The sequence below is a fragment of the Podarcis vaucheri genome, assembly GCF_965113315.1.
Source record: "Podarcis vaucheri genome assembly, chromosome: 2".
Lineage (NCBI taxonomy): Eukaryota > Metazoa > Chordata > Lepidosauria > Squamata > Lacertidae > Podarcis > Podarcis vaucheri.
In genome coordinates this window covers 128,567,814-128,594,867 of record NC_138760.1, presented here as the reverse complement: position 1 = coordinate 128,594,867, position 27,054 = coordinate 128,567,814, and the positions used below count along the sequence as shown (strand labels likewise).

Sequence of the window (27,054 nt, the reverse complement as noted above, 5' to 3'; positions counted from 1 at the left end):
AAGGAAGGAAGGAAGGAAGGAAGGACTGCTTTGACATGGAGATTTAAAGCATGGACCTGTGACTAGAAAGATGGCCCAAAAGGAAGTGTGGTTGAGCCATAATCAGTGTAGTGCAGGGTTTTTAAAAGTCAGCCCAGGGGGTGAATGAGAATCATGTCCAGATTTCAGGAAGTAAAGAGTGGAAAGGAGAGCTTTTGCCACTTGGAATCATGATGGCATCTCCTGGCCTGAGTGCTTAGATGGTTAACAAGCATGGTGCCAGCATACTATGGTGTGGAGAGGGGTTGATTGGAAACTGAATGCTATAATCTTGACACCAGGGATGCCCCCTTAAGGAATTAGCATTATTAGCAGCAGCAATGGCATTAATAGACAGATGGGAGGCCTAAGTGGAGCTCATCTCTCCATTCTTTGCCAAGACTCAAAACACTTTGGAAAAAGAATAATAATGTAACCATAATTCAGGAGGCACTTTTTGAAATTGGAGTCTTTAGGTGGTGGTATGTTTAACTGCTGCTCCCATTGCTCTGTCTCAGCTGCTGCCAACCTAGCAGTTCAAAAGCATACCAGTGCAAGTAGATAAATAAGTACCGCTGCAGCAGGAAGGTAAACAGAGTTTCTGTGCACTCTGGCACTCATCACAGTGTCCCATTGCACCATAAGGGGTTTGGTCATGCTGGACACATGACCAGGAAAGCTGTCTCAGGATGGACGCCGGCTCCCTTGGCCTGAAAGTGGGGATGAGCGCCGCATGCCACAGTCAACTTTCACTGGATTTAACCATCTAGGGGTCCTTTGCCTTTCACTGGATTTAACCATCTAGGGTCCTTCATAAGTATGTTTTATTGCTGCTCTTTTGTTATCTCTGTCATTCTAGGGTTTCTCATTTGCTTTTTTAATATATACATTTGCATAGAATAGTCCGATATAATTGTCTGAACAAAAAAGGAAACACACCAAAGAGGTTTCCCTGCCATGTTGTCTTGCATCAAAATGCTTCCATGGAAAAGTGCCTGGGGTCAGTGGGAATAGGGACCCTGTTAGGTCCATTCCAAACTCCATAAATAAATGACATAGACACAAATAGTCCGACACTTTTTGTTTGATTCATGTTCTCTATGTTTAGACTGTACCTAGCTCCAGGTGTACCAAAAGCTGTCAACCTGGATATGCCAAAGTGGTTCAAGAAGGAAAGCCCGTTTGCTGCTATGCTTGTGCCCCATGTGCAGATGGGACCATCTCTGCTCAGGAAGGTGGGTGAATATAAACAGGAGCCCTTGGGAGAATAGGAATTGTGGAAACATTCACTTAGGGACACTTTCCATAAAGAGTCAAAGACATTTTTGAATGTGTCTCCTTTTTTGGCTTCTCTATTTTTATTCACCTATGTTAATTCTAGGAAGTGGGTTGAAACAAAGAATGAAAAGGAAGCAGTTGGTGGACAACAAATTAACGATCATGGAGAGGACACTGAGAGCAACCTCAGTGGTCAAATATTTTATTCATGTAAAGTAAAACCATTTCACATGGAACAGGACAATATAAATTCAGCAAAAGCTGTACAAGAAGCACCTCTGTGGGAGGTCAGGGTTGGTTTGGTGATAAAACAGAAATTTTTGAAAACCACCTCTATCATCATGGAGGAAGGCAACAGTATAAGCATAAATATTAAATAAGCAAATAAATAAACCAATTTTGTCCACTCCCTTTTTAGACATTCTTTTTTCCTGGCCCTTCCTTATATTGACATCTTTCCCCCTAAAATGTCATAGAACCTAGATGGTTATGGATTTAAATGACGCTTAAGCACTCCTTTTCCCTCCTTAGATGCAAAACATTGCACCAAATGTCCCGAAGATCAGCATCCAAACAAGGGTCAAGTTCAATGTGTTCCCAAAAGTATCACCTTCCTGACCTATGAAGAAACTTTGGGAAGCCTTCTAGCTTCCATTGCTATCTTCCTGCTATTAATGACAAGCATTGTTTTAGGAATCTTCCTTAAGTACAAAGAAACGTCCATAGTCAAAGCCAATAACCGGGACCTCTCCTACATCCTCCTTGTCTCCCTCCTGCTCTCTTTTTCGTCCTCCTTCCTATTCATTGGCAGGCCAAGGAAGGAGACCTGCCTTCTCCAACAAATGGTCTTCAGCATCATCTTCTCAGTTGCCGTCTCTTCTTTGCTGGCTAAAACCATCACTGTGGTCCTGGCCTTCCTGGCCACCAAGCCAGGGAACAGAGTGAGGAGATGGCTGGGGAAAAGTCTGGCCAATGCTGTTGTCATTTCCTGTTCCAGTGTCCAAGTTCTCATCTGCACCATCTGGCTGAGTACCTCTCCCCCATTCCCAGAGTCTGATATGCACTCCCAGCCTGCAGAGATTATCCTGCAATGCAATGAAGGGTCTGTGGCCATGTTTTATGGTGCCCTGGGCTACATGGGCTTCCTGGCTGCTATCTGCTTCGTGGTGGCTTTCTTAGCGAGGAAGCTGCCTGGGGCCTTCAATGAGGCCAAGCTGATCACCTTCAGCATGCTGGTCTTCTGCAGTGTTTGGGTGTCCTTTGTGCCCACCTACCTAAGCACCAAGGGGAAACACATGGTAGCTGTGCAGGTCTTCTCTATGTTGGCCTCCAGTGCTGGTCTCCTGGGCTGCATCTTCATCCCAAAGTGCTACATCATTATACTGAGACCTGATCTGAACACAAAGGAGCACTTGAGAACAAAAACCTAAAGATGGCATCTGATTCTCCAGGCTATATAAAGGGATGGGTTCTGATTACAACAGACTCTCAATCAGAAACAGTTGGTGTGAACTTAAATCAGGTGTGATACAGGACCTTGGGACATGTAGTGGGCTTCAGGGTCCCGGTTATTATTCAACAATAGGTAAATACATACTTTTACATAGCCTTTATCCTTTTCTTTTTTGCCAGGAGAAGGTTCACTATATATATATTTTAAAGCTTCTTTACTTGCTAAAAGTTAGTGATGATCCGTTGCTGTTGCTTGAGCTGCCTGAAGATGTTTCCCTGGTGGCTTTTGAGGGCTTAGATTCTTGAATGAATCAAGATGCTATGTGGCCACTTAAGGAGGAGAAACCTCTGAGCTTTATTGCAATATAAAAGAGGGAGGCTTGAAGTAATATAACTATTTCTAACATGGTGTGACATTTTCCTGTTTCTTTCCCAATAAACATTCATTGGTGGGATGCAAAGTGTGGGTTCCACCAAATGCTCTTTTCAGAGCTGAAGCATTTATAAGGTTTTTCTTCCATGTGGATTTTCTGATGAAAAATCACACTTGAGCTAAACCTGAAGTGACTTTCACATTCAAAACACGAATACATTATTACAGGAGTGCGACTATCATCAATAAGTAGATAGGTAGCCGTGTTGGTCTGTCATAGTCAAAATAAAAAAGATTCCTTCCAGTAGCACCTTAAAGACCAACTAAGTTAGTTCTTGGTATGAGCTTTCGTGTGCATGCACACTGTGTATCTGAAGAAGTGTGCATGCACACGAAAGCTCATACCAAGAAATAACTTAGTTGGTCTTTAAGGTGCTACTGGAAGGAATCTTTTTTATTTTATCATCAATAAGTTTTTGCAAGTTACATCTCATTGGTTTATGTCACTTTATTTTCTTTAAATGTACCATATTTTATCATGTATAAGATGCTCCCATGTAGTAGTAATAGTAGTAGTAGTAGTAGTAGTAGTAACAACAACAACAACAACAACAACAACAATTTTATTATTTATAACCCACCCATCTGGCTGGGTTTCCCCAGCCACTCTGGGCGCCTTACAACACTTAAAAAATGGTAAAACATCAAACATTAAAAACTTCCATAAACAGGATTACCATCAGATGTCTTCTAAAAGTCAAAGTTGTTTATTTCCTTGACATCTGGTGGGAGGGCGTTCCACAGGGAGGGTGCCACTACTGAGAAGGCCCTCTGCCTGGTTCCCTGTAACCTCACTTTTTGCAGTGCGGGAAACGCCAGAAGGCCCTTGGAGCGGGACCTCAGTTTCTGGGCTGAACAGTGGGTGGAGGAGACGCTCCTTCACATACAAAATGACCCCTATTTTTTAGAACTCAAAAAGATCACCGAAAGTTGTTGAGGTTCTTGCATGGCTAGGCAGCACTGCCGCCACCACCCAACAAGGGAAGCTCAATGCTGGTGCTCTTACTGCTTCCCACATCCCTTCATATTAACATCGGCTTCAACCCAGCTCATTGTTTTATGTTGTTGTTGTTTAGTCGTTTAGTCGTGTCCGACTCTTCGTGACCCCATGGACCAGAGCACACCAGGCACTCCTGTCTTCCACTGCCTCCTGCAGTTTGGTCAGACTCATGTTTGTAGCTTCGAGAACACTGTCCAACCATCTCATCCTCTGTCGTCCCCTTCTTCTTATGCCCTCAATCTTTCCCAGCATCAGGGTCTTTTCCAGGGAGTCTTCTCTTCTCATGAGGTGGCCAAAGTATTGGCGCCTCAGCTTCACGATCTGTCCTTCCAGTGAGCACTCAGGGCTGATTTCATTAAGAATGGATACGTTTGATCTTCTTGCAGTCCATGGGGCTCTCAAGAGTCTCCTCCAGCACAATAATTCAAAAAGACTCTCCTCCCTGCAAGAGAGGGGAGTGGTTGCGGGCGGGAGCCCGGACTCCGCCCTGGCAGGGGCCTTAGCCCCTGCCCCTCCTTACCTTCTCCTCCCCCTCAGTCCTCGACGTCCTGCAGTGAGTCACGGCTCGGGTGGTGGTTAGGCATTGGATTCATGTGTTGTGCTGTGTCAAGGGCTAGGTGTGGCCATCGCCTATGCTATCTACCATGGGTTATTCCGTTAAAGGAATGTGGCGGTCGTGTATTCCGTCCGATGCCTGCTTGGCGGGAGGCCATGGCACGACCCTCGGTGACATCAGGGGGTGAGCCTATAGTTGGATGAGCATCAACAGGCTCCACCTACTGTTGAATAAACCCACCACCTATAGTCATCCAATGCCTAAGCCAATACCTTTTCACTGCTGTAATCAATAAAGTTGCGGCCTTTTCTTGCCCATTAACCTTATACCACGTGTCCATGTGTATTTATTTCACTTAGCGGGGTCGGGGCCCTCGATCCACAAGCATCAATTCTTCGGTGATCAGTCTTCTTTATGGTCCAGCTCTCACTTCCATACATCACTACTGGGAAAACCATGGCTTTAACTATACGGACCTTTGTTGACAAGGTGATGTCTCTGCTTTTTAAGATGCTGTCTAGGTTTGTCATTGCTTTTCTCCCAAGAAGCAGGCACCTTTTAATTTCGTGACTGCTGTCACCATCTGCAGCAATCGTGGAGCCCAGGAAAGTAAAATCTCTCACTGCCTCCATTTCTTCCCCTTCTATTTGCCAGGAGCATTGTCTTATACATGGCAAAATTTGGTAATGATTTGTAACATTCTGCAAACTGCTTTATTTCATCCAAATGTTATACAGTGGAACCTTGTTGTAGTGGTTCAAGGGGTTGCTCGTGTGTAAGCCGGTGCCAACACCTGACTGGGTTACCTAAGTGAACCTTTTCTGTCCGGAAAGCCACTCACCCGTGACTGTCTCAATCGCTGGCAGAATCCATCAGTGGGCATTTCTTAAACTTCTTCCAGCATAGAAGTTCTTTCACGCCCAGTCGCCTCCTACTTTCCCTGCGCTTCTGCAGGAAGGGGCCTTCCTCCCCCCACTGGTCCCAGGCAAGGAGTCATGTGACTCCTCCCTCTCAGATTCCCCCATCTGCCCCCCTTCTCCACTGGAGCTGAGCTGATTGCCTTCCCCAGAAGATGGGCTGCCTCTCCCAATCCCGGGACACTCTCTGGGATCCTTCTGGAGCTCTCTCTCTCCCTCCGGCACTGATGGCAGTTCCCTGACACTTGTGTTATGGCAGGGATCAATTTTGGAGGCCCCACCACAACCTGAAAACGACGTGACCCAAAGCGTCACGTCTGCGCATGCGTGAACAGCGCAAACCCGGAAGTAACTCATTCCAGTACTTCCGGATTTGCACCGGTCGCAAACCAAGGGTGATGTAAGCCACAGGCAATGTTACCCAAGGGTCCACTGTAATATCATTAAACTTTGTACACCAAGTGACACATTTCAGTGACAAAGTTGAACCTGTGTCTGACACTGGTTATGCTTTATTTCCTGTGTATCATTGAACATTTACATTTTTAAAAAAATGTAGTATAAACACTGACAACTGGGAAGTACTGGCCTGCGACCGCTCTAGTTGGAGAACAGCCTTTACCAAAGGTGTCATGGGCTTTGAAGACACTCAAACTCAGGACGCAAGGGAGAAATGTGATAAGAGGAAGGCATGCTTGGCAAATCCTCACTGTGATCAACTCCCACCCGGAAATTTGCCTCCACAGTCACCTACGGACTCATTGTTAAAACCGTGTTTATGGATGACAATCTTACTTGGCTATGAGTAATTGCCAAAGAAGAAGAAGATCATTGAACAAATTTGAACCTGGAGTGAAGGACCCAGTTAGTGGTGGTGCATTTGCCAGGATTTGGCCTGTTACGTGCTAGCATGAATTGGACCCCCAATGTAACCATGATGACATTATATTTTGTACAGGAAGACTAAACTATTGTAACAGTGATCCAGGCAGAGGAGTGTTGGAGTGAGGAATTGGATGTCTGAAACATGTGTGGCCTTGTCTCATAGTCATCAGTCATATCAATAGGAGTGTTCGTGAATTTTTCAGGAACAGTGTGGAAACATATGGAAAGTCACGCTCCATATTTGCACTCTGGAAAAGGGAGTTTGGAAACCAGCACAAACAACTTTTGGTTGTTGTTCTTATTTTGATTATGTATATTGAGGTTTTATATTCTGATTTTATTCTGTGAACTGCCCTGAGACCTGAGAGTATAGAATGCTATATAAATTCAATAAATAATAATACTAATAACTTTTTGTGAAACAACTTGTTAACTTTCATTAGGTGTGAGTGAATGTACCTCTGTTCTCCTGCACATGGTTTCTCTGTTTATTATTTTTCAATACCGCCTTTTATCCAAGGCACCCGAGGAAGTTTATACAGTGGTACCTCAGCTTACATATGCTTCGGGTTACATAGGCTTCAGGTTACAGACTCTGCTAACCCAGAAATAGTGCTTCAGGTTAAGAACTTTGCTTAGGATGAGAACAGAAATTGTGTGGCAGCGGCAGCAGCAGGAGGCCCCATTAGCTAAAGTGGTGCTTCAGGTTAAGAACAGTTTCAGGTTAAGTACGGACCTCTGGAACGAATTAAGTACTTAACCTGAGGTACCACTGTAATCTTAAAATATTAACACCCATAGTACTAAAACTCAGAGGGTCTCAATTAACACCCTCCCACCAAATTTGGGATGATAACATGGGATCATGGAGAGGTTACATGACACCAAAGAGGTCTGTGCCTTTACTGAATTTATTTTAGCACTCCTAATCAATTTTCACAATGAAAAAGAAAAATTATACTTTAAAAAATGGCCCAGCCATCAGTATAGGCAATAAAGTAGCCTAACAAATCCAAGCATCAGACTGGTATAGAAATGAAATGAATTAGAAAATAAAACTGTGCAAAATGAGTCTGGGTGACCCCAGATGAAAACTGCATAAAGACTAGTGTTGTTGAACAGATACATACTGGGATCAGGCAGTGGTACAACAGCACATGTCAAACATTATGCCCAAATGAACATTATGAATTCTTTTTCATCATTCAGGATTGAGGTGAAAGGAAAAAAACATTTCTGTATGTGGGGTTCCTGACTTTTGTGCTGGACATTAATTGTTATAATGTAAAAGTATGTTAAAAATCAGATGCCTTCTTTAGTTTTTGTTGCTCCTTTGTATTCAGATCAGGCCTGTGTAGAATAATGTAGCACTTGGGAAAGAAGATGCAGCCCAGAAGCCCAGCACTGGAGGCCAACATAGAGAAGACCTGCACGGCCACCATGTATTTCCCCTTGGTGCTCAGGTAGGTGGGCACAAAGGACACCCAAACACTGCAGAAGACCAGCATGCTGAAGGTGATCAGCTTGGCCTCATTGAAGGCCCCAGGCAGCTTCCTGGCTAAGAAAGCCACTGTGAAGCAGATGGCAGCCAAGAAACCCATGTAGCAGAGGGAACTATAGAACAGAGCAATGGATCCTTCATTGCATTGCAAGACAATCTCTCCAGTGTGGGAGTGCAGGTCAGACTCTGGGAACGGTGGAGAAAGTCCCAACCAAAAGGTGCAGATAGCAACTTGGACAGTGGAACAAGAAATGACAATGGAGTTGGCCAAACTCTTTCCCAGCCATCTCCTCACCCTGTTCCCTGGCTTAGTGGCTAGGAAGGCCAGCATTACAGTGATGGTTTTAGCCAACACAGAAGAGACGGCAACTGAGAAGATGATGCTGAAGACTGTTTGTCGGAGAAAGCAGGTCATTTTCCTTGGCTGGCCTATGAAGAGGAAGGAGGACAGAAAGGAAAGCAGGAGGGAGACAAGGAGGATGTAGGAGATGTCCCTGTTGTTGGCTTTGACTATGGGAGTGTCAAAGTATTTGATGAAGATTCCTAGCACTATCACTGTGGTTAAGGACAATAAGAGGGCAAAGGAAGTTAGGAGGATCCCTAAATATTCTCCATAAGCGAGGAAGACGGTTATCTTGGGTACACATTTATACTGGGCCTTGTTTGGATGGTGATCTTCTAGACACTTGGTGCAATGCTCTGCATCTGCAAAGAAGAAGAGTAATGTTTAATAGAGCTTTTCAGTGGGTTCAGCCAAGGCCCTGAGCCATATCCACCCTATTTGACGGGATTATGTTGGCATTCAGGTTGTGTTGAGACAGTCACATATCAGTGTGGGTCAGGTTGGGTGGCCCAGAGTAATCTGGCTGTTTCTGTGGAGAAAGCCACTTTGCAAAGCAACGTTGGTCCAATCTATGACTCCTCTCAACAGCTGTTGAACATATGCATCAATTGTATGGTGTATAGGGGCTCATTCCAATTGGCGTCCCTGCATATGAAGGGGAACCCTACAAAACAGACCCTATATGAAACTTAGGAAACAGGAAGCTCAACACTGAAGCTCCCAGTCAAAAGTGACTTCATGGGTCATCCATTTCACCTCCTGCCTAAATCAAGAATTCTACTGCACTTGAAGCATACTAGCCCATCCTACCTTGAAATGCTTTTAGAAGATGCCTGACTGGATTCTTCCCCAAGGGCTTCCCTTTCTGCTGGTGTCACCCACCTTCCTGAGTGGAGATCGTCCCTTTTGCACAGGGAATGCAGTCATAGCAGCAGATTGGCTTTCCTTCCTGAATCACTTTGACAAATCCAGGTGCACAACTTCCCACACACCTGGAAGTAGGAAGTGTCTAAGCATAAAGACAAGGCGGGTCAATGAAAATGTGTTCAGGGTAATGTAACAATGTAAATAAGACGTAGGGTTGGGAAGGGCCTAACTGGCCTTTTAGCCCCAGGTTCAACTTGAGCCTTGCATTTTTAAAGTATAGTAAGTTTAATGCGAATTTTGCAATTAAATCGAACCCTGCAAGGCTGAAACAACCACCACGTTGCTTGAGACACAATATGTTGCACGGTAACATAAAACTGGGTCTTCTCTGTTGCACACCCCAGCTGTAAGAATAGATCGGGGTCAGCAAAATTTTTCAGCAGGGGGCTGGTCCACTGTCCCTCAGACCTTGTGGGGGGCCGGACTTTTTTTTTTGGGGGGGAGAACAAATTCCTATGCCCCACACATAACCCAGAGATGCATTTTAAATGAAAGGACACATTCTAGTCATGTAAAAACACCAGGCAGGCCCCACAAATAACCCAGAGATGAATTATAAATGAAAGGACACATTCTACTCATGTAAAAAACACGCTGATTCCTGGACTGTCTGTGGGCTGGATTTAGAAGGCGATTGGGCCGGATCCAGCCCCTGGGCCTTAGTTTACCTACCCATGGAATAGATGTTTCTGTCTGTTTGCATTTCTTAGTACAGAAAGTATTGATCTGATGTGTAGAGATCTTTCCTATTCTAATTAATTCAAGAGGGTTCTGGGTGAAAGAAACAAGCAGAAGGTTCGTGATGTTTGGGTTATTCCTTCAGAGAAGCTGAGTACAGCTGGCTTAAACTGGTTCTGTTATCTCTTTCAGTCAAGGTAATGCTGACTATAAAAGTAGGGTCAGAAGGAGCCCAGGTTTCACTTTCTCTTTCCATCTCTTTTTCTTCTGGTGTGGTGTTCTGTATACAGTGGTACCTCGGGTTAAGAACTGAATTCGTTCCAGAGGTCCGTTCTTAACCTGAAACTGTTCTTAACCTAAGATAGCACTTTAGCTAGTGGGGCCTCCCGCTGCCTCCTTGCTGCCGCTGCCACACAATTTCTGTTCTCATTCTGAAGCAAAGTTCTTAACCCAAGGTACTATTTCTGGGTTAGCGGAGTCTGTAACCTGAAGCGTCTGTAACCTGAAGCGTCTGTAACCCGAGGTACCACTGTATCGTACACTTATAAAAGCTTAAGGAACATACAATGAAAAGAAATATATGATTGCCCCCACCACCACCTGATTGAACCACTTTGGCCACACAATGGCCTCCTGGTCGATGGAGCACTTCAGGTCTGGTGATCCCTGTCTGTCAATACTCCCAAACTTCACTCTGAGGACGGACCCATTGGGGAACACCACCCAGTTCACTATGTCCAGGTCAGCTACCAGCTCCCCGTTCTCGTCCAAATACACTAAGTCCATGGAAGCATTGTAGAACTGGGAATTTCCTAGGAAAGGATGGAGCTAGAATGGTAGAGAAAAGAGCAGCATTTAGAACATGGGAAAGGACACTGACTATCCATTTCTGCCTATTTCATGCTTGGAGCAGCTCTGATTTGGGGCTGGTTGCAGACTCAAGTAGCTCAGTCAATTATGGTTCTCTCAGTTTCTCATTTTTTCCAATCTTGAATTCCGTTCTCCATGTACTTCATCCAGCTTCATCGGCATTTTAGTGCCCATTTCTTCTAATGGACACTTCTTTGTATGTGGGTTTGGCTAATATATACACACTACGATATATATTTTCTCTAGTATATTCATTTTTTATGCACACCTGCCCCAATATAAGCATTTTTCTAAGCACTGGTTGGAGAACTGCATCAAACAAAAACTAATAAAAGTGGGAATTTCAAAGGATGGCTGTGCTTCCCTTCTTGAATTGTTTCTGAAAGTATGGATTAGGTAGGTTTCCCCCTTTTAAATCAAACTAAAACAAATTTCTAATATGGACTCACAGTCTGGGGAATGTTATCCCCCCTGCCCAAAAGAACTCCAGGTAACAGGAGTGATTGGGACTTGTTACCAGAAGGGTTGTGTCCTCTGAGGCCAGTGTAACGGAGCAAAAATTGGAACAGAAACTGGGTTTGCAATTTTTCACTTTACCACTCCACATTCTCTAGTGATGAAGAGCTCTCTATGTCCTAAACCAGGGATTCGCAAACTTTTTCAGACTGTCTATGGTGGAAAAGAAAATACCGTACCTGCCATGGCTGTAGCCTTTGAGCTTCCAGTCTCCCCCTCACCCTTTGCTTAGATCTAGATGAATATGCAGCATTTAAGGCATGTGCCACGGTTTGGACAGCATTGTAGATTCTGTGGCAGTCCAGAGAAAGGCTTCTTTGCAGATCATCTTGGGGCAGCAGCAGTTCCGGTTTCTCTCTCTCTCTGCATCTTGTCCAGCCTTTCACTGACAACGCATCCTTTAAATAGGAACAATGAAAAGCTTTGTCCCAAAACTGCTTGATAGCAATGAAAAAGGTCTCAAAGTCATCATATTTGGTCCTTTCATTTGTCTCAATAAAGAAGGAAAAAATACCACGGATTTGTTGGGAAGATAAGCCACTGTACATCAACTCCAAGGAGACGTCCCACATAGCTGTTGTGACCCAGATTTTCCCAACGAGGGAGTTCATCTTAAGAGCATTTTGTACAATTAGTATTCCATCTAAGAAATAAGTCATCTCTGCATAGTAAACAAATACATGGACTTGTCTCCACTTGAGGAATGGAAGCAAATCCGTCCGTATTGCATTTGTATTCAGTCCTTGGATGGTTAGTGAGATGACAACACAAACATCACTTCGGGTGAGCACAGGTGTCAATGTCTTCATGAACCTCTCTCCATCGTCCGTGTCTGGAGCAATGAGACCAATCAATGTCCATCTGAAGTGATGGAGCAGCTTGACAATCCCTGGGTACTGGGCTTCTTCTTTGGGGACCATCCGGTAGAAAAAAGGATACTGCTTCTTATCATTTAGAACATTAGAGACAAAAGCATAACTGACCTGGGAAGGAATGGAAGATTTGTGACTCATTTGAGTTCAAATCAAGGCCCAAATATTTCCAACCCCTGCACTGGAATAATATTAGAAACATAGAATTGTAGAATTAGATGGGACCTTGAGGGTCATCTAGTCCAACCCCTGCAATGAAGGAATCTCAACTAATGCATCCTTGACAGATGGCCAGCCAACCTCAGCTAAAAAACCTCCAAAGAAGGATAGCCCACTGTCTTCCAAGGGAGTCCATTCTACTGTCAAACAGCTCCTACTTTCAGAAAGTTATTCCTAATGTTCAGTTGGAATCTCCCTCATTGGTTCGGGTTCTACTACCTGGAGCAGCAGAAAGCAAGCTTGCTCCATCTTCTATATCCTTTAGATATTGGAGGATGGCTATCATATTGAAATAATCATACATAAACATCATATTGAAATGTCTAAAAGAGCTTGCGCATGTAATCCCAGAGCCTCTGTCTACAATCTTTGAGAATTCTTGGAGAACAGGTGAGGTCCATGCAAACTGGAGGTGGGCAAATGTTGTCCCCATCTTCAAAAAGGAGGTAACTACCAACCAGTAGGCATGACATCGATACCAGGGAAGGTCCTGAAACAGATAATTCAACAATCTGTCTGTGAGCATTTAAAAAAGGATGCTGTGATTACTGAGGTAACTGTTAGGGTGAATTTGTAACTGGTTTACTATCCAAACCCAAAGAGTGCTCATTTATAGTTCTTCATCATCCTGGAAAAAAGTAACAAGTAGGGTGCTGCAGGGTTCTGTCCTGGGCCTGTTGTTGTTCAATATCTTTATAAATGACTTGGATGAAGGAATTGATGGAGTGCTCATCCAATCTGTAGATAGGAGAACTAGGCCCAAACTAACAAAATGAATTTCAATAGCAACAAATGTAAGGCTCTGCACTTAAGAAGAAGAAGAAGAAGAGTTTGGATTTGATATCCTGCCTTTCACTCCCTTTAAGGAGTCTCAAAGCGGCTAACATTCTCCTTTCCCTTCCTCCCCCACAACAAACACTCTGTGAGGTGAGTGGGGCTGAGAGACTTCAAAGAAGTGTGACTGGCCCAAGGTCACCCAGCAGCTGCATGTGGAGGAGCGGAGACTCGAACCCGGTTCTCCAGATTACGAGACTACCGCTCTTAACCACTACACCACACTGGCTTCTTAAGCAAGAAGAATCAACTGCACAAATATAAGATGGGGGACACCTGACTTGCTAGTAGTACATGTGGAAAGGATCTGGGGTAGCTTGTGATCTTAGTAGACCACAAGCTTAACACGTAACAACAGTAGAATGCAGCAGCAAAAAAGCTCATGCTATTCTCGGCTGCATCAACAGAAGTATAGTGTCCAGATCAAGGAAAGTAATAGTACCACTCTATTCTGCCTTGGTCAAACCACACCTGGAATACTGTGTCCAATTCTGGGCACCACAAATTAAGAAGGATGTTGACAAGCTGGAACATGGGCAGAGGAGGGTGGCTAAGATGACCAAGGGTCTGGAAACCAAGTCTTATGAGAAATGGTTGAAGGAGCTGCATATGTTAAGTCTGGAAAAGAAGAGACTGAGAGGAGATATGATAGCCATCTTCAAATAGGTGTTTCCTGCTTGGCATGGGGTTGGACTCGATGGCCCTTGTGGTCTCTTCCAACTCTATGATTCTATGATTCTATGAAATATCTCAAGGGCTGTCACATGGATAATGGAATGAGCTTGGCTCTTTACTTAATGTCCGTCCCCCCACCAAACACTAAAGCTGGTATAAATGGAATAATAATGTCTGATGGCATTTTGATGAGGATAATGCCATGTGGATGTTGAAAAACATGTATGAGGAACATCAAGTCCACCATAAAATGTTGTATGGAAGCATCCATAGTCTTGTTTTGAAATTGTGCGAAAATATATATGAGTAGAGATGACTATGTGAGAGAAGAAAGATATGTTTCTGTCCTCCAAGAGTAGTGAAATCTATTTCAATTCACCAACAATTCTCTGTTTTAAAAAGTATCTCTTTCCAGCATCACTTTGAATATACATCCCACCCATTTGTTGCATCCCCTAGATTTAGGCTCAGCCAGCAAATGCCCCACCTGTCTCCATTCCTACCTGTGGAATTTTATATGTGCCCAGCAAGCTTGAAATCCAGATGGAGTTTTGAGAGCCAGCCCCTTCCAAAACAGTGAATACATTAGTCTGTCTACCACAGTTGTAGTTTGGAATATTTGCCTGCCCAGGAGACAGCAGGTCCAGCAAGGCATCATAGGTCACCCTTCCATCAAAAAAGTTCTCATGGATGCTATAGCCCAGGGTGATGTTGGGTAAGAGCTTGGGATTCCGATTGATCTCTTGGATGGAAAGCACAATGGACAAGAGCTGCCAGTATTTTGTGGTTCCTTTCCTACAAAAATATACATATCATATCATGCTTGAGCATTCAGTGAACATATCAGATTTAACTCTGGCTGTTTTACAAGCTTTTACAGATAAGAGGAGTTTGGATTTGATATCCCGCTTTATCACTACCCAAAGAAGTCTCAAAGTGGCTAACATTCTCCTTTCCCTTCCTCCCCCACAACAAACACCCTGTGAGGTGAGTGGGGCTGAGAGACTTCAAAGAAGTGTGACTGGCCCAAGGTCACCCAGCAGCTGCATGTGAAGGAGCGGAGACGCGAACCCGGTTCACCAGATTACGAGTCTACCACTCCTAACCACTACACCACACTGGCTCCCTCTTGATGATTCACCCTCTTGCCAACATTTTATTTTCTTAACTTTCCATTTCCCTGACCATTGTCTCCTACATTTGTTCTCATTATATGGGACACATGCAATGGAGTCTAGTGTACTCGATAGTGCAGATCAAGCGAAGTCATAGCAACTGCACGCTCATGCGCGCACATGAGCTTACTTGCCCCTCCCCCAATATTTTATTGAAGTTGGCACCCCTGCTTACAATGTGAAAAATGAATAACTGCAACATAACAAAACGACGAAGAAAAACAAAAAAATTGCAACCATACGGAACCATTTCTGCATTAATCACAATATCTAAAATCAAGATGTAAAAAACCCCAACAGCAACATCCCCTGCTCCCACGGCAACCCTGCCAAACAACACTGCAGCCCAAGTCTGTTCAGCATCCTCAGCTTTTGTAGCTGGTATCAGTCAGCACCCAACCACCTGGCCAGGTGCGAAGAAGATAGGAAGGAAGGGAGCAAATAATAGGAAGCAAAGCACCCATAATTCCATCTCCACAAAATGGCTTACCAAAGAAAGCTGGTAGAGGGAGTGCTGTTGAAGCTATGAGCTCGAAATAAAGTATTTGTGGCAGAGATGACCCCGCTGATGAGGTGGTCTCCTGGCCTGTAATAATTAGCTGAGTCTATTCCATCCCTTTTCAAAGTAAGAGGGCACCTTGTCTTTTGTATCACGCAGCCTGCGTAAGGTAGTAGCAGCAGCAGAACCAGGGCCATCCTGGGTCTTCCTGGAAGTGCTGCCTCCTTTATCAAAATAAAAAAATTCCTCCCAGTAGCACCTTAAAGACCAACTAAGTTAGTTCTTGGTATGAGCTTTCGTGTGCATGCACACTTCTTCTTCTATCTGAAGAAGTGTGCATGCACACGAAAGCTCATACCAAGAACTAACTTAGTTGGTCTTTAAGGTGCTACTGGGAGGAATTTTTTTATTTTGACTATGGCAGACCAACACGGCTACCTATCTGTAACTGCCTCCTTTATGGCAGCTCTCCTACGATGAATGAGAAGAATCGTTGGAAGAAGCCAAAGCTTTTGTTGTAGTGATTATGGTGGTTCAGTAGCTTTCTTGATGGAGCCCAGCCAAGGAATCACAAAGGGCAGAGTTATTATGTCCTCAATCTCAGCCCAGGCTTTCGGTGGCACAGATGTTTGTGTGGCTCAGATGCAAGACATCACCTCATATTGTTCTAATTTCCAATGTATCTTTTAGCAGACTCGAAGTTGATCTGGACAAATCTGTTGGGCTTTAGTGCAAAGTATCAGCACCCCTCTCCCCATGAATCACTATTATTTTGATAATTATAAAGGGAAGAAGTATCACTTCTGTGACACTCTGAACTCCTTATGCAGCTCCACCTGCAGGTGTGGCGCTGGAGGAAAAACATGTTTGTAAAAAAGGTTGACATCTGGCTCCAAATTCTGACATGATCATGATATGACATTCATAGGAGTCAAAGTTCAATGTTTCCTTTTAGGATTTACCTGAACTATCATGGGCAACTGCATGACACCTGGCAGAGGCCTGTTGCCTACTTATGTTGGTATATTACTTCTTTTAAAGCAACTCTCTCCCCCTCCCCCAAGGAAAAAGGATCAAGGTTTGATATAGAAAAACAGGATTTCCTTTTCCTCACTTAGAGCAAAGATTCCTGGTTTAGCACAATGGGCTTGGGGAATTTCCATATAGCTGTTTATTGTGCCTTCAGAACGGCATATACTTTTGTGTCTTCACAACGAGAAGTAACGGTTAGAGTGCTGGAATAGGGCCTGGGAGGCTAGGGTTCAAATCCTCTCTCAGCAAGGAAGCTCCCTCTTGTGTTTCTGCCTCCCTACGGCTTGTATGACTTGTTTGTTGCAGCAGCCCAGGCTACAAGATCTCCACCGAATGCAGTGTTTGGGTGTCTTTTCTGCCCACCTACCTGAGCACCAAGGGGAAATACATGGTAGCCGTGCATGTCTTCTTTATCTTGGCCTCCAGTGCTGGGCTTCTGGGCTGCATCTTCCTTCCCAAATGCTACATTATTATACTGAGACCTGATCTGAATAAAAAGGAGCACTTGACAACAAAAACTAAAGATAGCACCTGACTCTGAAAATATTATTTTATAGCTGGACGGCAGGGTTGCAGTAGTGGAACTGCAATACTTCTAATTTAAATGTAGCTTCACACATGGTAAATCACCCCTGATGAAATTTATTTAAATTATTTATTTCATAAAATTCACATTCCGCTTCATTGTAGAAAAAAAAATATCTCAGAGCAATTTCCATAAGGGTAAAGCAATAAAATTACCATTTTATTTACAAAAAGGTAAAACCACAATAGAAACCAGGCATAGGCAAACTCGGCCCTCCAGATGTTTTGGGACTACAATTCCCATCAACCCTGACCACTGGTCCTGTTAGCTAGGGATCATGGGAGTTGTACTTTTGTCCTTTTGGTGTACTGACCTCCCCGCTACACCAAGGATTCCCTGCCCGAGCTGCTTCAGGTCGTGGAAGATGTGCTTCTGGAGACACTTAGTTTGGTTGCCCTAGGGGATTTTAACATCCATGTCAACACAACCTTACAAGGGGTCGCTCGGGACTTCATGGAAATCATGGCCTCCATGGGGCTGTCCCTGAATAAGTTTGGCCCAACTCATAGCCGTGGACATGCCTTAGACCTGGTGTTCACCTCTAGTGATGTGGGTGATCTGACACTAAGTAAAAGTGAAACGAAAGAATGGCTATGGTCAGATCACCTCCTGGTGCAACTGGACTTCTCCGCGACCCTTCCCCTCTGCAGGGAGGGGGGACCAATTTGGATGGTCCGCCCCCGCCACTTAATGGGTCCAAATGGTTTCCAGAGAGTGGTAGGGGATGCTTTATCCCATGTTGATAGCCTTTCAGCTGATTCCCTGGTGACCCATTGGAATACAGAGTTAACCAGGGCTGTTGACTGTCTGACTCCGAAGCGCCCTCTCTTATTGCATGGAGCCCAGACAGCCCCATGGTTTCCCCCGGAGCTGAGGGTGATGAAACAATCGCTGAGATGGCTAGAGTGCCGGTGGCGGAAAGCTCACTCTGAATCGGACCAGACATGGGTTAGAGCTCAACATCGAGCCTACCAAGTGGCGACGGCGAAAATGACTTTCTTTGCCACCTCTGTTGCATCTGCAGAAAACAGCAGCAGGAGACTCTTTAAGGTGGTTTGCAATCTATCGGAACCACCTTTGTCATTGGGGCCTAGTAGGGACCCCACAATCTCCTGCAATGCTTTTGCAAAGTTTTTTTGCAGATAAAGTCGCTCAGATTCAGAAGGAGGTAGACTCCACCGTGGGAGCAGGGCCGGGGGGGGAGAGTGCTGGAGTCCTGTCTAGTCATGGGATCAATTTCAATCTGTTACTTCCGAGGATGTGGACAGGCTGCTTGGACGAGTTAAACCGACCACCTGTCTCCTGGATCCTTGCCCATCCTGGCTTATAAAAGCTAGCCGGGAAGGACTGGGTGATGGGCTTTGTGGGGTGGTGAATGCTTCCCTCCGTGAGGGAGCCTTCCCAGACCCACTGAAAGAGGCGGTTATTAAACCGCTTCTTAAAAAACCATCTTTAGATGCGGCCACGATGGCCAATTATCGCCCAGTCTCAAATCTTCCATTCCTGGGCAAGGTGATTGAGCGAGCGGTTGCCGAACAACTCCAGGCATGCCTGGAAGAAGCAGACCATTTGGATCCCTTCCAGTCGGGATTCAGGCCTCATCATGGGACTGAAACTGCCTTGGTCGCACTGGTTGATGATCCCCGGCGGGCTAGGGACAAAGGTGAGAGCTGTTTCCTAGTTCTGCTGGATCCCTCAGCGGCTTTTGATACCATTGACAATAACATCCTTCTGGATTGTCTTGAGGGGCTGGGAGCTGGGGGCACTGTCATACAGTGGTTTCACTCCTTCCTCCTGGGCCGTGTTCAGAAAGTGGTGGTGGAGGATGAATGTTCAGACCCCTGGGCTCTCACTTGTGGGGTGCCTCAGGGTTCTGTCCTCTCCCCCATGCTTTTTAACTTGAAGCTGCTGGAAGAGATTATCAGGGGTTTTGGGCTGAGTGTTCATCAATATGGGGATCATACCCAGCTCTACCTCTTTTTTAAATCAGAACCAGTGAAGGCAGTGAAGGTCCTGCGTGAGTGTCTGGAGGCAGTTGGAGAATGGATGGCAGCTAACAGATTGAGGTTGAATCCTGACAAGACAGAAGTACTGTTCTTGGGGGACAGGGGGTGGGCTGGTGCGGAGGACTCCCTAATGCTGAATGGGGTAACTGTGCCCCTGAAGGACCAGGTGCACAGCCAGGGAGTCATTTTGGACTCACAGCTGTCCATGGAGGAACAGGTTAATTCTGTGTCCAGGGCAGCTGTCTACCAGCTCCATCTGGTATGCAGGCTGAGACCCTCCCTGCCCACAGACTGTCTTGCCAGAGTGGTGTATGCTCTAGTTCAGTGTTTCCCAACCTTGGGCCTCCAGCTGTTTTTGAACTACAATTCCCATCATCCCTGACCACTGGTCTTGCTAGCTAGGGATGATGGGAGTTGTAGTCCAAAAACAGCTGGAGGCCCAAGGTTGGGAAACACTGCCTAGTTATCTCCCGCTTGGACTACTGCAATGCGGTCTACGTGGGGCTACCTTTGAAGGTGACTCAGAAACTGCAATTAATCCAGAATGCGGCAGCTAGACTGGTGACTGGGAGTGGCCGCCGAGACCATATAACACCTGAGAGATCTGCATTGGCTCCCAGTACGTTTCTGAGCACAATTCAAAGTGTTGGTGCTGACCTTTAAAGCCCTAAACGGCCTCGGTTTTGTATAACTGAAGAAGCATCTCTACTCCCATCGTTCAGCCCGGTCACTGAGGACCAGTGCCAAGGGCCTTCTGGTGGTTCCCTCACTGCGAGAAGTGAGGTTACAGGGAACCAGGCAGAGGGTCTTCTAGGTGGTGGCACCTGCCCTGTGGAATGCCCTCAGTGCAGATGTCAAGGCAATACACAACTATTTTACTTTTAAAAGACAACTGAAGGTGACCCTGTTTAGGGAAGTTTTTAATGTTTGATGCCGTTTTGTGTTTTTAATATTTGGTTGGAAGCCGTCGAGAGTGGCTGGGGAAACAAAGTCAGATGGGCGGGGTATAAATAATAAATTATTATATTATTATTATTTTTTAAAAATGGGGGCAGAGAGAGTGCGAAAGAAAGAGGGAGGATTGACCAAGGCAACTGGCGCTGGGAGGTTTCTGCTGTGTTTCGAATGGCATTTCAGGAGTGACTTTGGTTTGGATGCTTGAAAACTAGCCACGAGTATGTGGGAGAGGGAAAAGAGTCGGGGGGAATTGGCCAGGATTGGGTTGGGGAGTGTTGAGAGAGTGACAGGGCCTCCCCGCCTATCTCCCCCCACCCCTCCTCTTTCCTTTTGCCCATGGCCAGGCTGAACATATGATAAGAACTGAATTAGGAGCGGAGTTGAGAGACAGACCAATAGCTGCTGCCAGTGGGAGTATCTTGTGATGCACATGTAAGAGGCTTGAGAATTGTTGGTTGTTTCTTTCTTTCAGTGCAACAGCCCCCCCCCCCCCCGTTAGACCCAGCTCGGTGAGCCTGCCCTGTACAGAAACAACCGTTGCCAAGAAGGAAAGACCAGCCGCCGCCAATGGCCAGTTTGATGGATGACACTGCAATAAATCAGCACTTCCAAAACATGAAGTACAAAAGGTCTGTAGTGGTGAGTTATTATGCATTGATTTTTATTGATACCAGGCAGACACATTTAAGGTACACATTTCTGTTGAAGACATTCTTATTTAGACAGGCTCACTAAGATGTTCATAAAGCTTGTACGAGTTTTTAATTTGTTTTAGTTGATTCTATTGTGGTTTCACCTTTTCGTAAATAAAATGATAATTTTATTGCTTTATCCTTTTGGAAACTGCTTTGAGGTTTTTCTACAACAAAGTGGAATGTCAATTTTATGAAAAAAATAAATTTAATAAATTCCAACAAGTGTGATTTATCATGTGTGAAGTTACATTTAAATGAGAAGTACTGCAGTTCCATTACTGCTGCAGTGCAGTTCAGCTATAAAATAATATTTTCAGAGTCAGGTGCTGTCTTTAGCTTTTGTTGTGAGATGCTCCTTTGTATTCAGATTAGGCCTCAATATGATAATGTAGCACTTGGAAAGGAAGATGCAGCCCAGAAGCCCAACACTGGAGGCCAAGATAGAGAAGACCTGCACAGCTACCATGTACTTCCCCTTGGTGCTCAGGTAGGTGGGCACAAAGGACACCCAAACACTGCAGAAGACCAACATGCTGAAGGTGATCAGCTTGGCTTCATTGAAGGACCCTGGAAGCTTCCTTGCTAAGAAAGCCACTGTGAAGCAGATAGCAGCCAGGAAGCCCATGTAGCCGAGGGCAATGTAAAACATGGCAACAGACCCTTCATTGCATTGCAGGATGATCTCTCCAGGCTGAGACTGCATGTCAGACTCTGGGAAAGGGGGAGAGATGCCCAGCCAGATGGTGCAGATGACAACTTGAACACCAGAACAGGAAATGATAATGGAGTTGGCCAGACTCTTCCCCAGCCATCTCCTCACCTTGTTCCCGGGTTTTGTGGCCATGAAGGCCAGCACCACAGTGATGGTTTTAGCCAATACAGAAGACACAGCAACCGAGAAGATGATGCTGAAGGCCGTTTGTCGGAGAAGGCAGGTCAATGTCCTTGGCTGGCCAATGAAGAGGAAGGAGGACAAAAAGGAGAACAAGAGAGAGACGAGGAGGATGTAGGAGAGGTCACGATTGTTGGCTTTGACAATAGGAGTTTCCAGGAATTTAATGAAGATTCCTATCACAGAGACTGTGGTTACAGACAATAAGAGTGCCATGGAAGTCAAGAGGACCCCCAAAGTATCTTCATAGGCTAGGAAGCTGATAATTTTGGGGACACATTGATCTTGGTCCTTGCTTGGATGCTCATCTTCTGGACATTTGTTGCAATGCTCTGCATCTGCAATGAGCAAGAGAGACCACTGTCATGGTATCTCTGTTCCATCTATAATATTGATCTAGACTCTTCAAGATTGCTTGGAACATCATTCTGGGTGGCAGCTTAGACCCAAAGCATAGAATTTTCCAAATTATGCAAATCAGACTCCAAGGTGTGCATTGGGATTTTACCCTCCCTGTGTTTACTTCTACTGAAGATGCACCTTTTGGATCAGACGCCTATGGTTGGTGGGACATGCCACCAACTGTCATGCCACACATTGCTTTTCATGCTCACCTCCTCCTCCAGGTTCATCCATCCAGCTCATTAACTGTGAATTTAGCATTTGTTTTGCTAATCTCCAGAAATAATGTAGGATCACACTTCCCCATTTCTGGAAATTAAACAAATATACAGAAACATACCCCAAATTATGTCTGTGCTCTCCTGAAAGGGCTTCCTTTCTCCCTCGCATTCCTTACCTTCCCGAGTGGAGTATGTCCCTTCCGCACATGGTGCACAACCATAGCAGCACAATGGCTTTCCTTCCTGAATCACCTTAACGTATCCTGGGTGACAGCTTTTGGTGCACTGTGACTGTGGCAAGGTCTAACCATAAAGAGAAGGGAAAGTGTTAGAAATGTATCAGTAAGCTACTGAACTGAGTCAAAGACATAGAAAAGGCATAGCCTTATTTCACTAGCAAATGACTCCAGCTTTTTCAGGTTTGCCTGTCTCGATTCCCAGAATGGTCAGTTGTCCTTCAGAAGCTGCATTCACTAGTTTTCCACTTTTAGTTAGTGAATGAATTTTCTAAACTCATTTCTGCCTTTGGTCATATCTAATTAATTACCTAGTGTTGCCATCTGTCTGGGTTTCCCTACACATTTCCTCTTTTGGGGGCCCGGTGTGCATTTTACAAGAAATATTGTGCATGTAAGTAGCGGTTGGTGTGTGTTTTTTTCCGGTAGATAAGAAAAAAAAGAAAAAAACACACACCAACCGCTACTTACATGCACAATCACACCACCACCCTGCACAAATAAACTCCGTAGCCAAGACTCTCATCTCCAGAACCAAACGCCTGGCTGACAAAGACCACTTGACAACTGAGTTACAGAATCTCTCAAATGTGTTAATCGCCAATGGATACCAGAAAAACAGGGTTACGAAGCTAATCCAAAAAGAAACACCCCCCAAAAACCAAGACACAGAAGAAAACAATGGCATGGCCCTCCTTCCTTATATCAAGGGCACTACAGACAAAATCAGCAAAATCCTCCATAAACACAATATCAAAACAGCCTTCTGCACCAACCAAAAAATAGCCAATATCCTCAGAAACCCAAAAGACAAAATCCAGCTGGAAAACCAAGGGGTCTATGAAATACCCTGCAAAGTCTGCCCAGCCACGTACATTGGACAAACAAACAGACGAATAAATGCACGTATCGCAGAACACAAGAATGCCGTCAAAAAAGAAGAAAAAACTTCCTCTCTTTTCCAACACATGAAAGAAACAGGACACGAAATTAATTTTGCAGATTCCAAATTGCTCTTTAACATGGAACATCACCACAAGAGAATAATCATGGAAGCCATCGAGATAGAGAAACACCCTCACAACATGAACAAGCGTGACGACACGTCCCGCCTGCCAGACATCTGGAAATTAGCCCTCCCCACAAAAACCGACACCAGAACCAGAGGCACACAGAACGCCGTCACCAATCAACCACACCAGACCCAAACCCAGACCCTCTCCACAGACATATTACAGACTCCATCCAGTAGCCAAACTATAGTGGCACCTCCGGATGCTGCACCCCCCTGCAATCCCTACACAGATCTGGCTGGCACAAGGCACAAAACCACAGCTCGCCCCTATACACGAAGCCAAGCCAGAGCACAACTAAATGCAGCACAGCCATCTTCTCAGAAAAACTCTTCACAAGCTCAAGAGGTCAAGACACGAAAGCTTTAGCAACTAATCTACACTTAATGACCCACCCAGTGGTATTCAGAATATCACTCATGAAATCACTCAAGATATCCCTCAAGTAATTAAGGAACAAAAGAAGAAAAGGCACACTAATCTAGGAACTTCCTCTCTGCCCAGAACGTTGGAGGCTATACACCACACCCCTCAACAGTATTTATAGGAACTCAAACACCAGATTCTGCTCTGTTCCAGTAACAAGAAGCCGAAAGCACCAGCCTGAAGATGACGAGTGAGACCTCGTCGAAACGTCGCACAGACACCCCGACTCTTACACGGGAAGACACCCGAAGACACCAAAACCTGCATTCCTGTACCCGTGAAAATCTACGAAAGCAAATATATATATATATATATATATATATTAATAGAGAAATTGTGCCAGTAACAATCCTAACCAGGTCTGCTTAAAAAGAAGACATAGAATTTCTTGGGAATTAGCCCAAACCCTAGTCATACTAACATTATTTCAATAGACTCTCTGTTGTATTCATTCTGTGTGGATTGGAGCAAAATTCAACACCCTGTAACCTAGAAGGGTTTAGAAAGAAAGAAGGCTGTTGAAAGGACAAATAAAGCTCAAGACTGACAGTAACTTGGTCCCCCAGACAGAGAAAAAGGCCATTCAAAGCAAAGTGAAATTAAAGTAGATGCCCAACATGTTCGAAATATGGAGAGAGATTTCAGAGTCTGCACCATCTAAAACAGCCAGCAGGTTATTCTGCCTTCCACACCTGTAGTTTGGAATACTTGCATGACCGGTATAGAGCAGCTCTACCATGGCGTGGTATGTGATTCTTGCATTGTGATAGTTCTCAAAGATATTGTAGCCCAGGGTGATGTTGGGTAAGAGCCTGGGATTCTGGTTGATCTCGTGGATGACGAGCAGGAAGGCCAGATTGTGGAGTAAATCTATGTCTTTCCATCTGCAAGATATCATATATTCTGTATTATCACCCTCAATTTAACAACACATGTAACTTTCCTCACTCTGCAACATGAAGGGAATTTTGAAGCAATATAAATTTAGTTTTAGGGTGATACTCATGCTCAGTCATAAACAGGTTTTTAATAGCCAACCCACCTTGAAATGTTGGGACAATCCTCACCACAAAGGCAAGGCAGATGTGTCTATCCAATAATGTAGTGGTATATTCAGATGTGACAGTGTCTGTCATGACAGTAACAGCCATGCCGCCTTCTAGGATTGTACAACCTTACAAGAAAGACTTTTCATACTATGTCATGATACAATAATAAAATTGAAAATGCAACTTAAAACCAAAAAACAGCAAGGCAAAAGGAAATAAGGCATTGATCCAGGGGATTTGGAGACATACACCAGGGTCCAATCTTATGGGTCAGGTAAAAGCTTTAATCTGTTATCAGAGTGTGCTATTCAAAATAAGATGGTGAAAATAGCTGGAGGGTTCATATTGCTCCCTTCCAGAATTGCATTGCAAAACAGAGACATATGAAGAGACTGGGATTTAGCAGGGAACGATGCAAGGAAATACCCACCATCTCTTTTAATGAGGTTTATAGCATTAGATTTATGGTTTCCTACCATTAAACTCATCCCCACATAATTTACTTACGGAGATATGTGGATAAAAGGATCCTGGGAGAAAGAGCCTGGTTGAGATATTCCACTTAGTGTGGGGATAATCCCACCGATGAGATGGTCTCCTGCTCTGTAAAAGTTAAAGGGATTATACTGATCTCTCACTAAATTCAAGGGACATTTTCCCTTCAGCTGCCCATAGACGTTGTAGAGCAGAAGTAGTATTATCATAGACATGTCTGAGGCTGTCACTTCCCTCTTGCCCGCTTGCTTCAAAGAAGCCAAAACTCTACAAAACTGCCTGCTATCAATGATTTTTCTAATACAGATAAGTCCCACCATGGCTTCTCATTCAAAGAGGGTGATATCACATGACAGTATCCCTGCTATTTTGAAACCCCCAACCCAAGATCTCAGTGGAGTGCAACATATTTATACCTCAACCTTTTTCGGGCTTGATGCAAGAAATTGCATCTTGTTGCTCCCAAATCTGGCAGTTTCTGCTAATGGTCTCAGATGTGATATTCATGGAAGTCCCTCGAGCTTTGGCAGAATTAGAGAACTAAATCACCATGATTTACACAATGATAAAGGGAAGAATTGCCTCTCCAATGGATCACAAACTCTCTATGTGGCTCCTTGCACAGGTGCTTGGGTGGAGCAAAACTTGTTTACAAAAACTCAACAATGAAACGAGGTTGGGATTAGAAAAAGCGGGCTGCGTTACAGTGGAGAAAAATCTACCATCCACAAAGACCTCCTGTGAAAGATTTTGGGAAAACAGAATAAACATGTTAGGATTACAAAAACAAACAAACATGAAACCAGCACACCAATATTGGCACTTTATCGTTTGCTTGAATGAGAAGTAACTATTAGTCTCATGGTCAAGATTCCCAATCTCAAGGGACACTGATTCTTTGAGACCAAGATGGTTTTGTTTGTTTGATGTATTACAGTATTTTAATATATTTTTTGGAAGCTGCCCAGAGTGGCTGGGGAAGCCCAGCCAGATGGGCGGGGTATAAACAATAAATTATTATTATTATTATTATTATTATTATTATTATTATTATTATTTTGGCTCCCACAATATCTGTTGACATAGGGCAGGGCCCCTCAGTGTTGAGAGGGTGTAGGAGGCTGAGTGTGGAGCCGAGTGTGGCTCATTTTCAGTGGCCGGTTCCTTCGGAGCAGGAGACAAGAGGAGCCGCCGCCATTAAACTGCTGGGCTCCATCCTCAGTCTCCTCCTGACGAAACAGCTTTGCACCTGTGTGACATCACACCCGTGTGATGCGTGATGGTCCCCCTCAATCTTGGATACAATGTTTACCATACCTAATAGCCAATCACACAA

General features: G+C 44.5%; 2 protein-coding genes across 2 annotated transcripts in view; one reads left to right on the top strand and one right to left on the bottom strand.

The window, feature by feature from the left end:
• LOC309526229 (vomeronasal type-2 receptor 26-like) overlaps nucleotides 1-27,054 on the top strand; it is a gene marked incomplete at both ends in the record, with an annotated part of 146,985 nt that overhangs the window by 106,193 nt on the left and 13,738 nt on the right. The window lies entirely within an intron of this gene.
• LOC309527557 (vomeronasal type-2 receptor 26-like) lies at nucleotides 7,835-25,933 on the bottom strand (the record flags this gene model as incomplete). The annotated part of the gene is made up of 7 exons (XM_082214384.1): nucleotides 7,835-8,745; nucleotides 9,266-9,392; nucleotides 10,589-10,816; nucleotides 11,554-12,357; nucleotides 14,478-14,769; nucleotides 24,867-25,058; nucleotides 25,731-25,933. The coding sequence occupies 7 exons, from the start codon at nucleotides 25,931-25,933 to the stop codon at nucleotides 7,835-7,837; spliced, it is 2,757 nt and encodes a 918-aa protein (XP_082070510.1).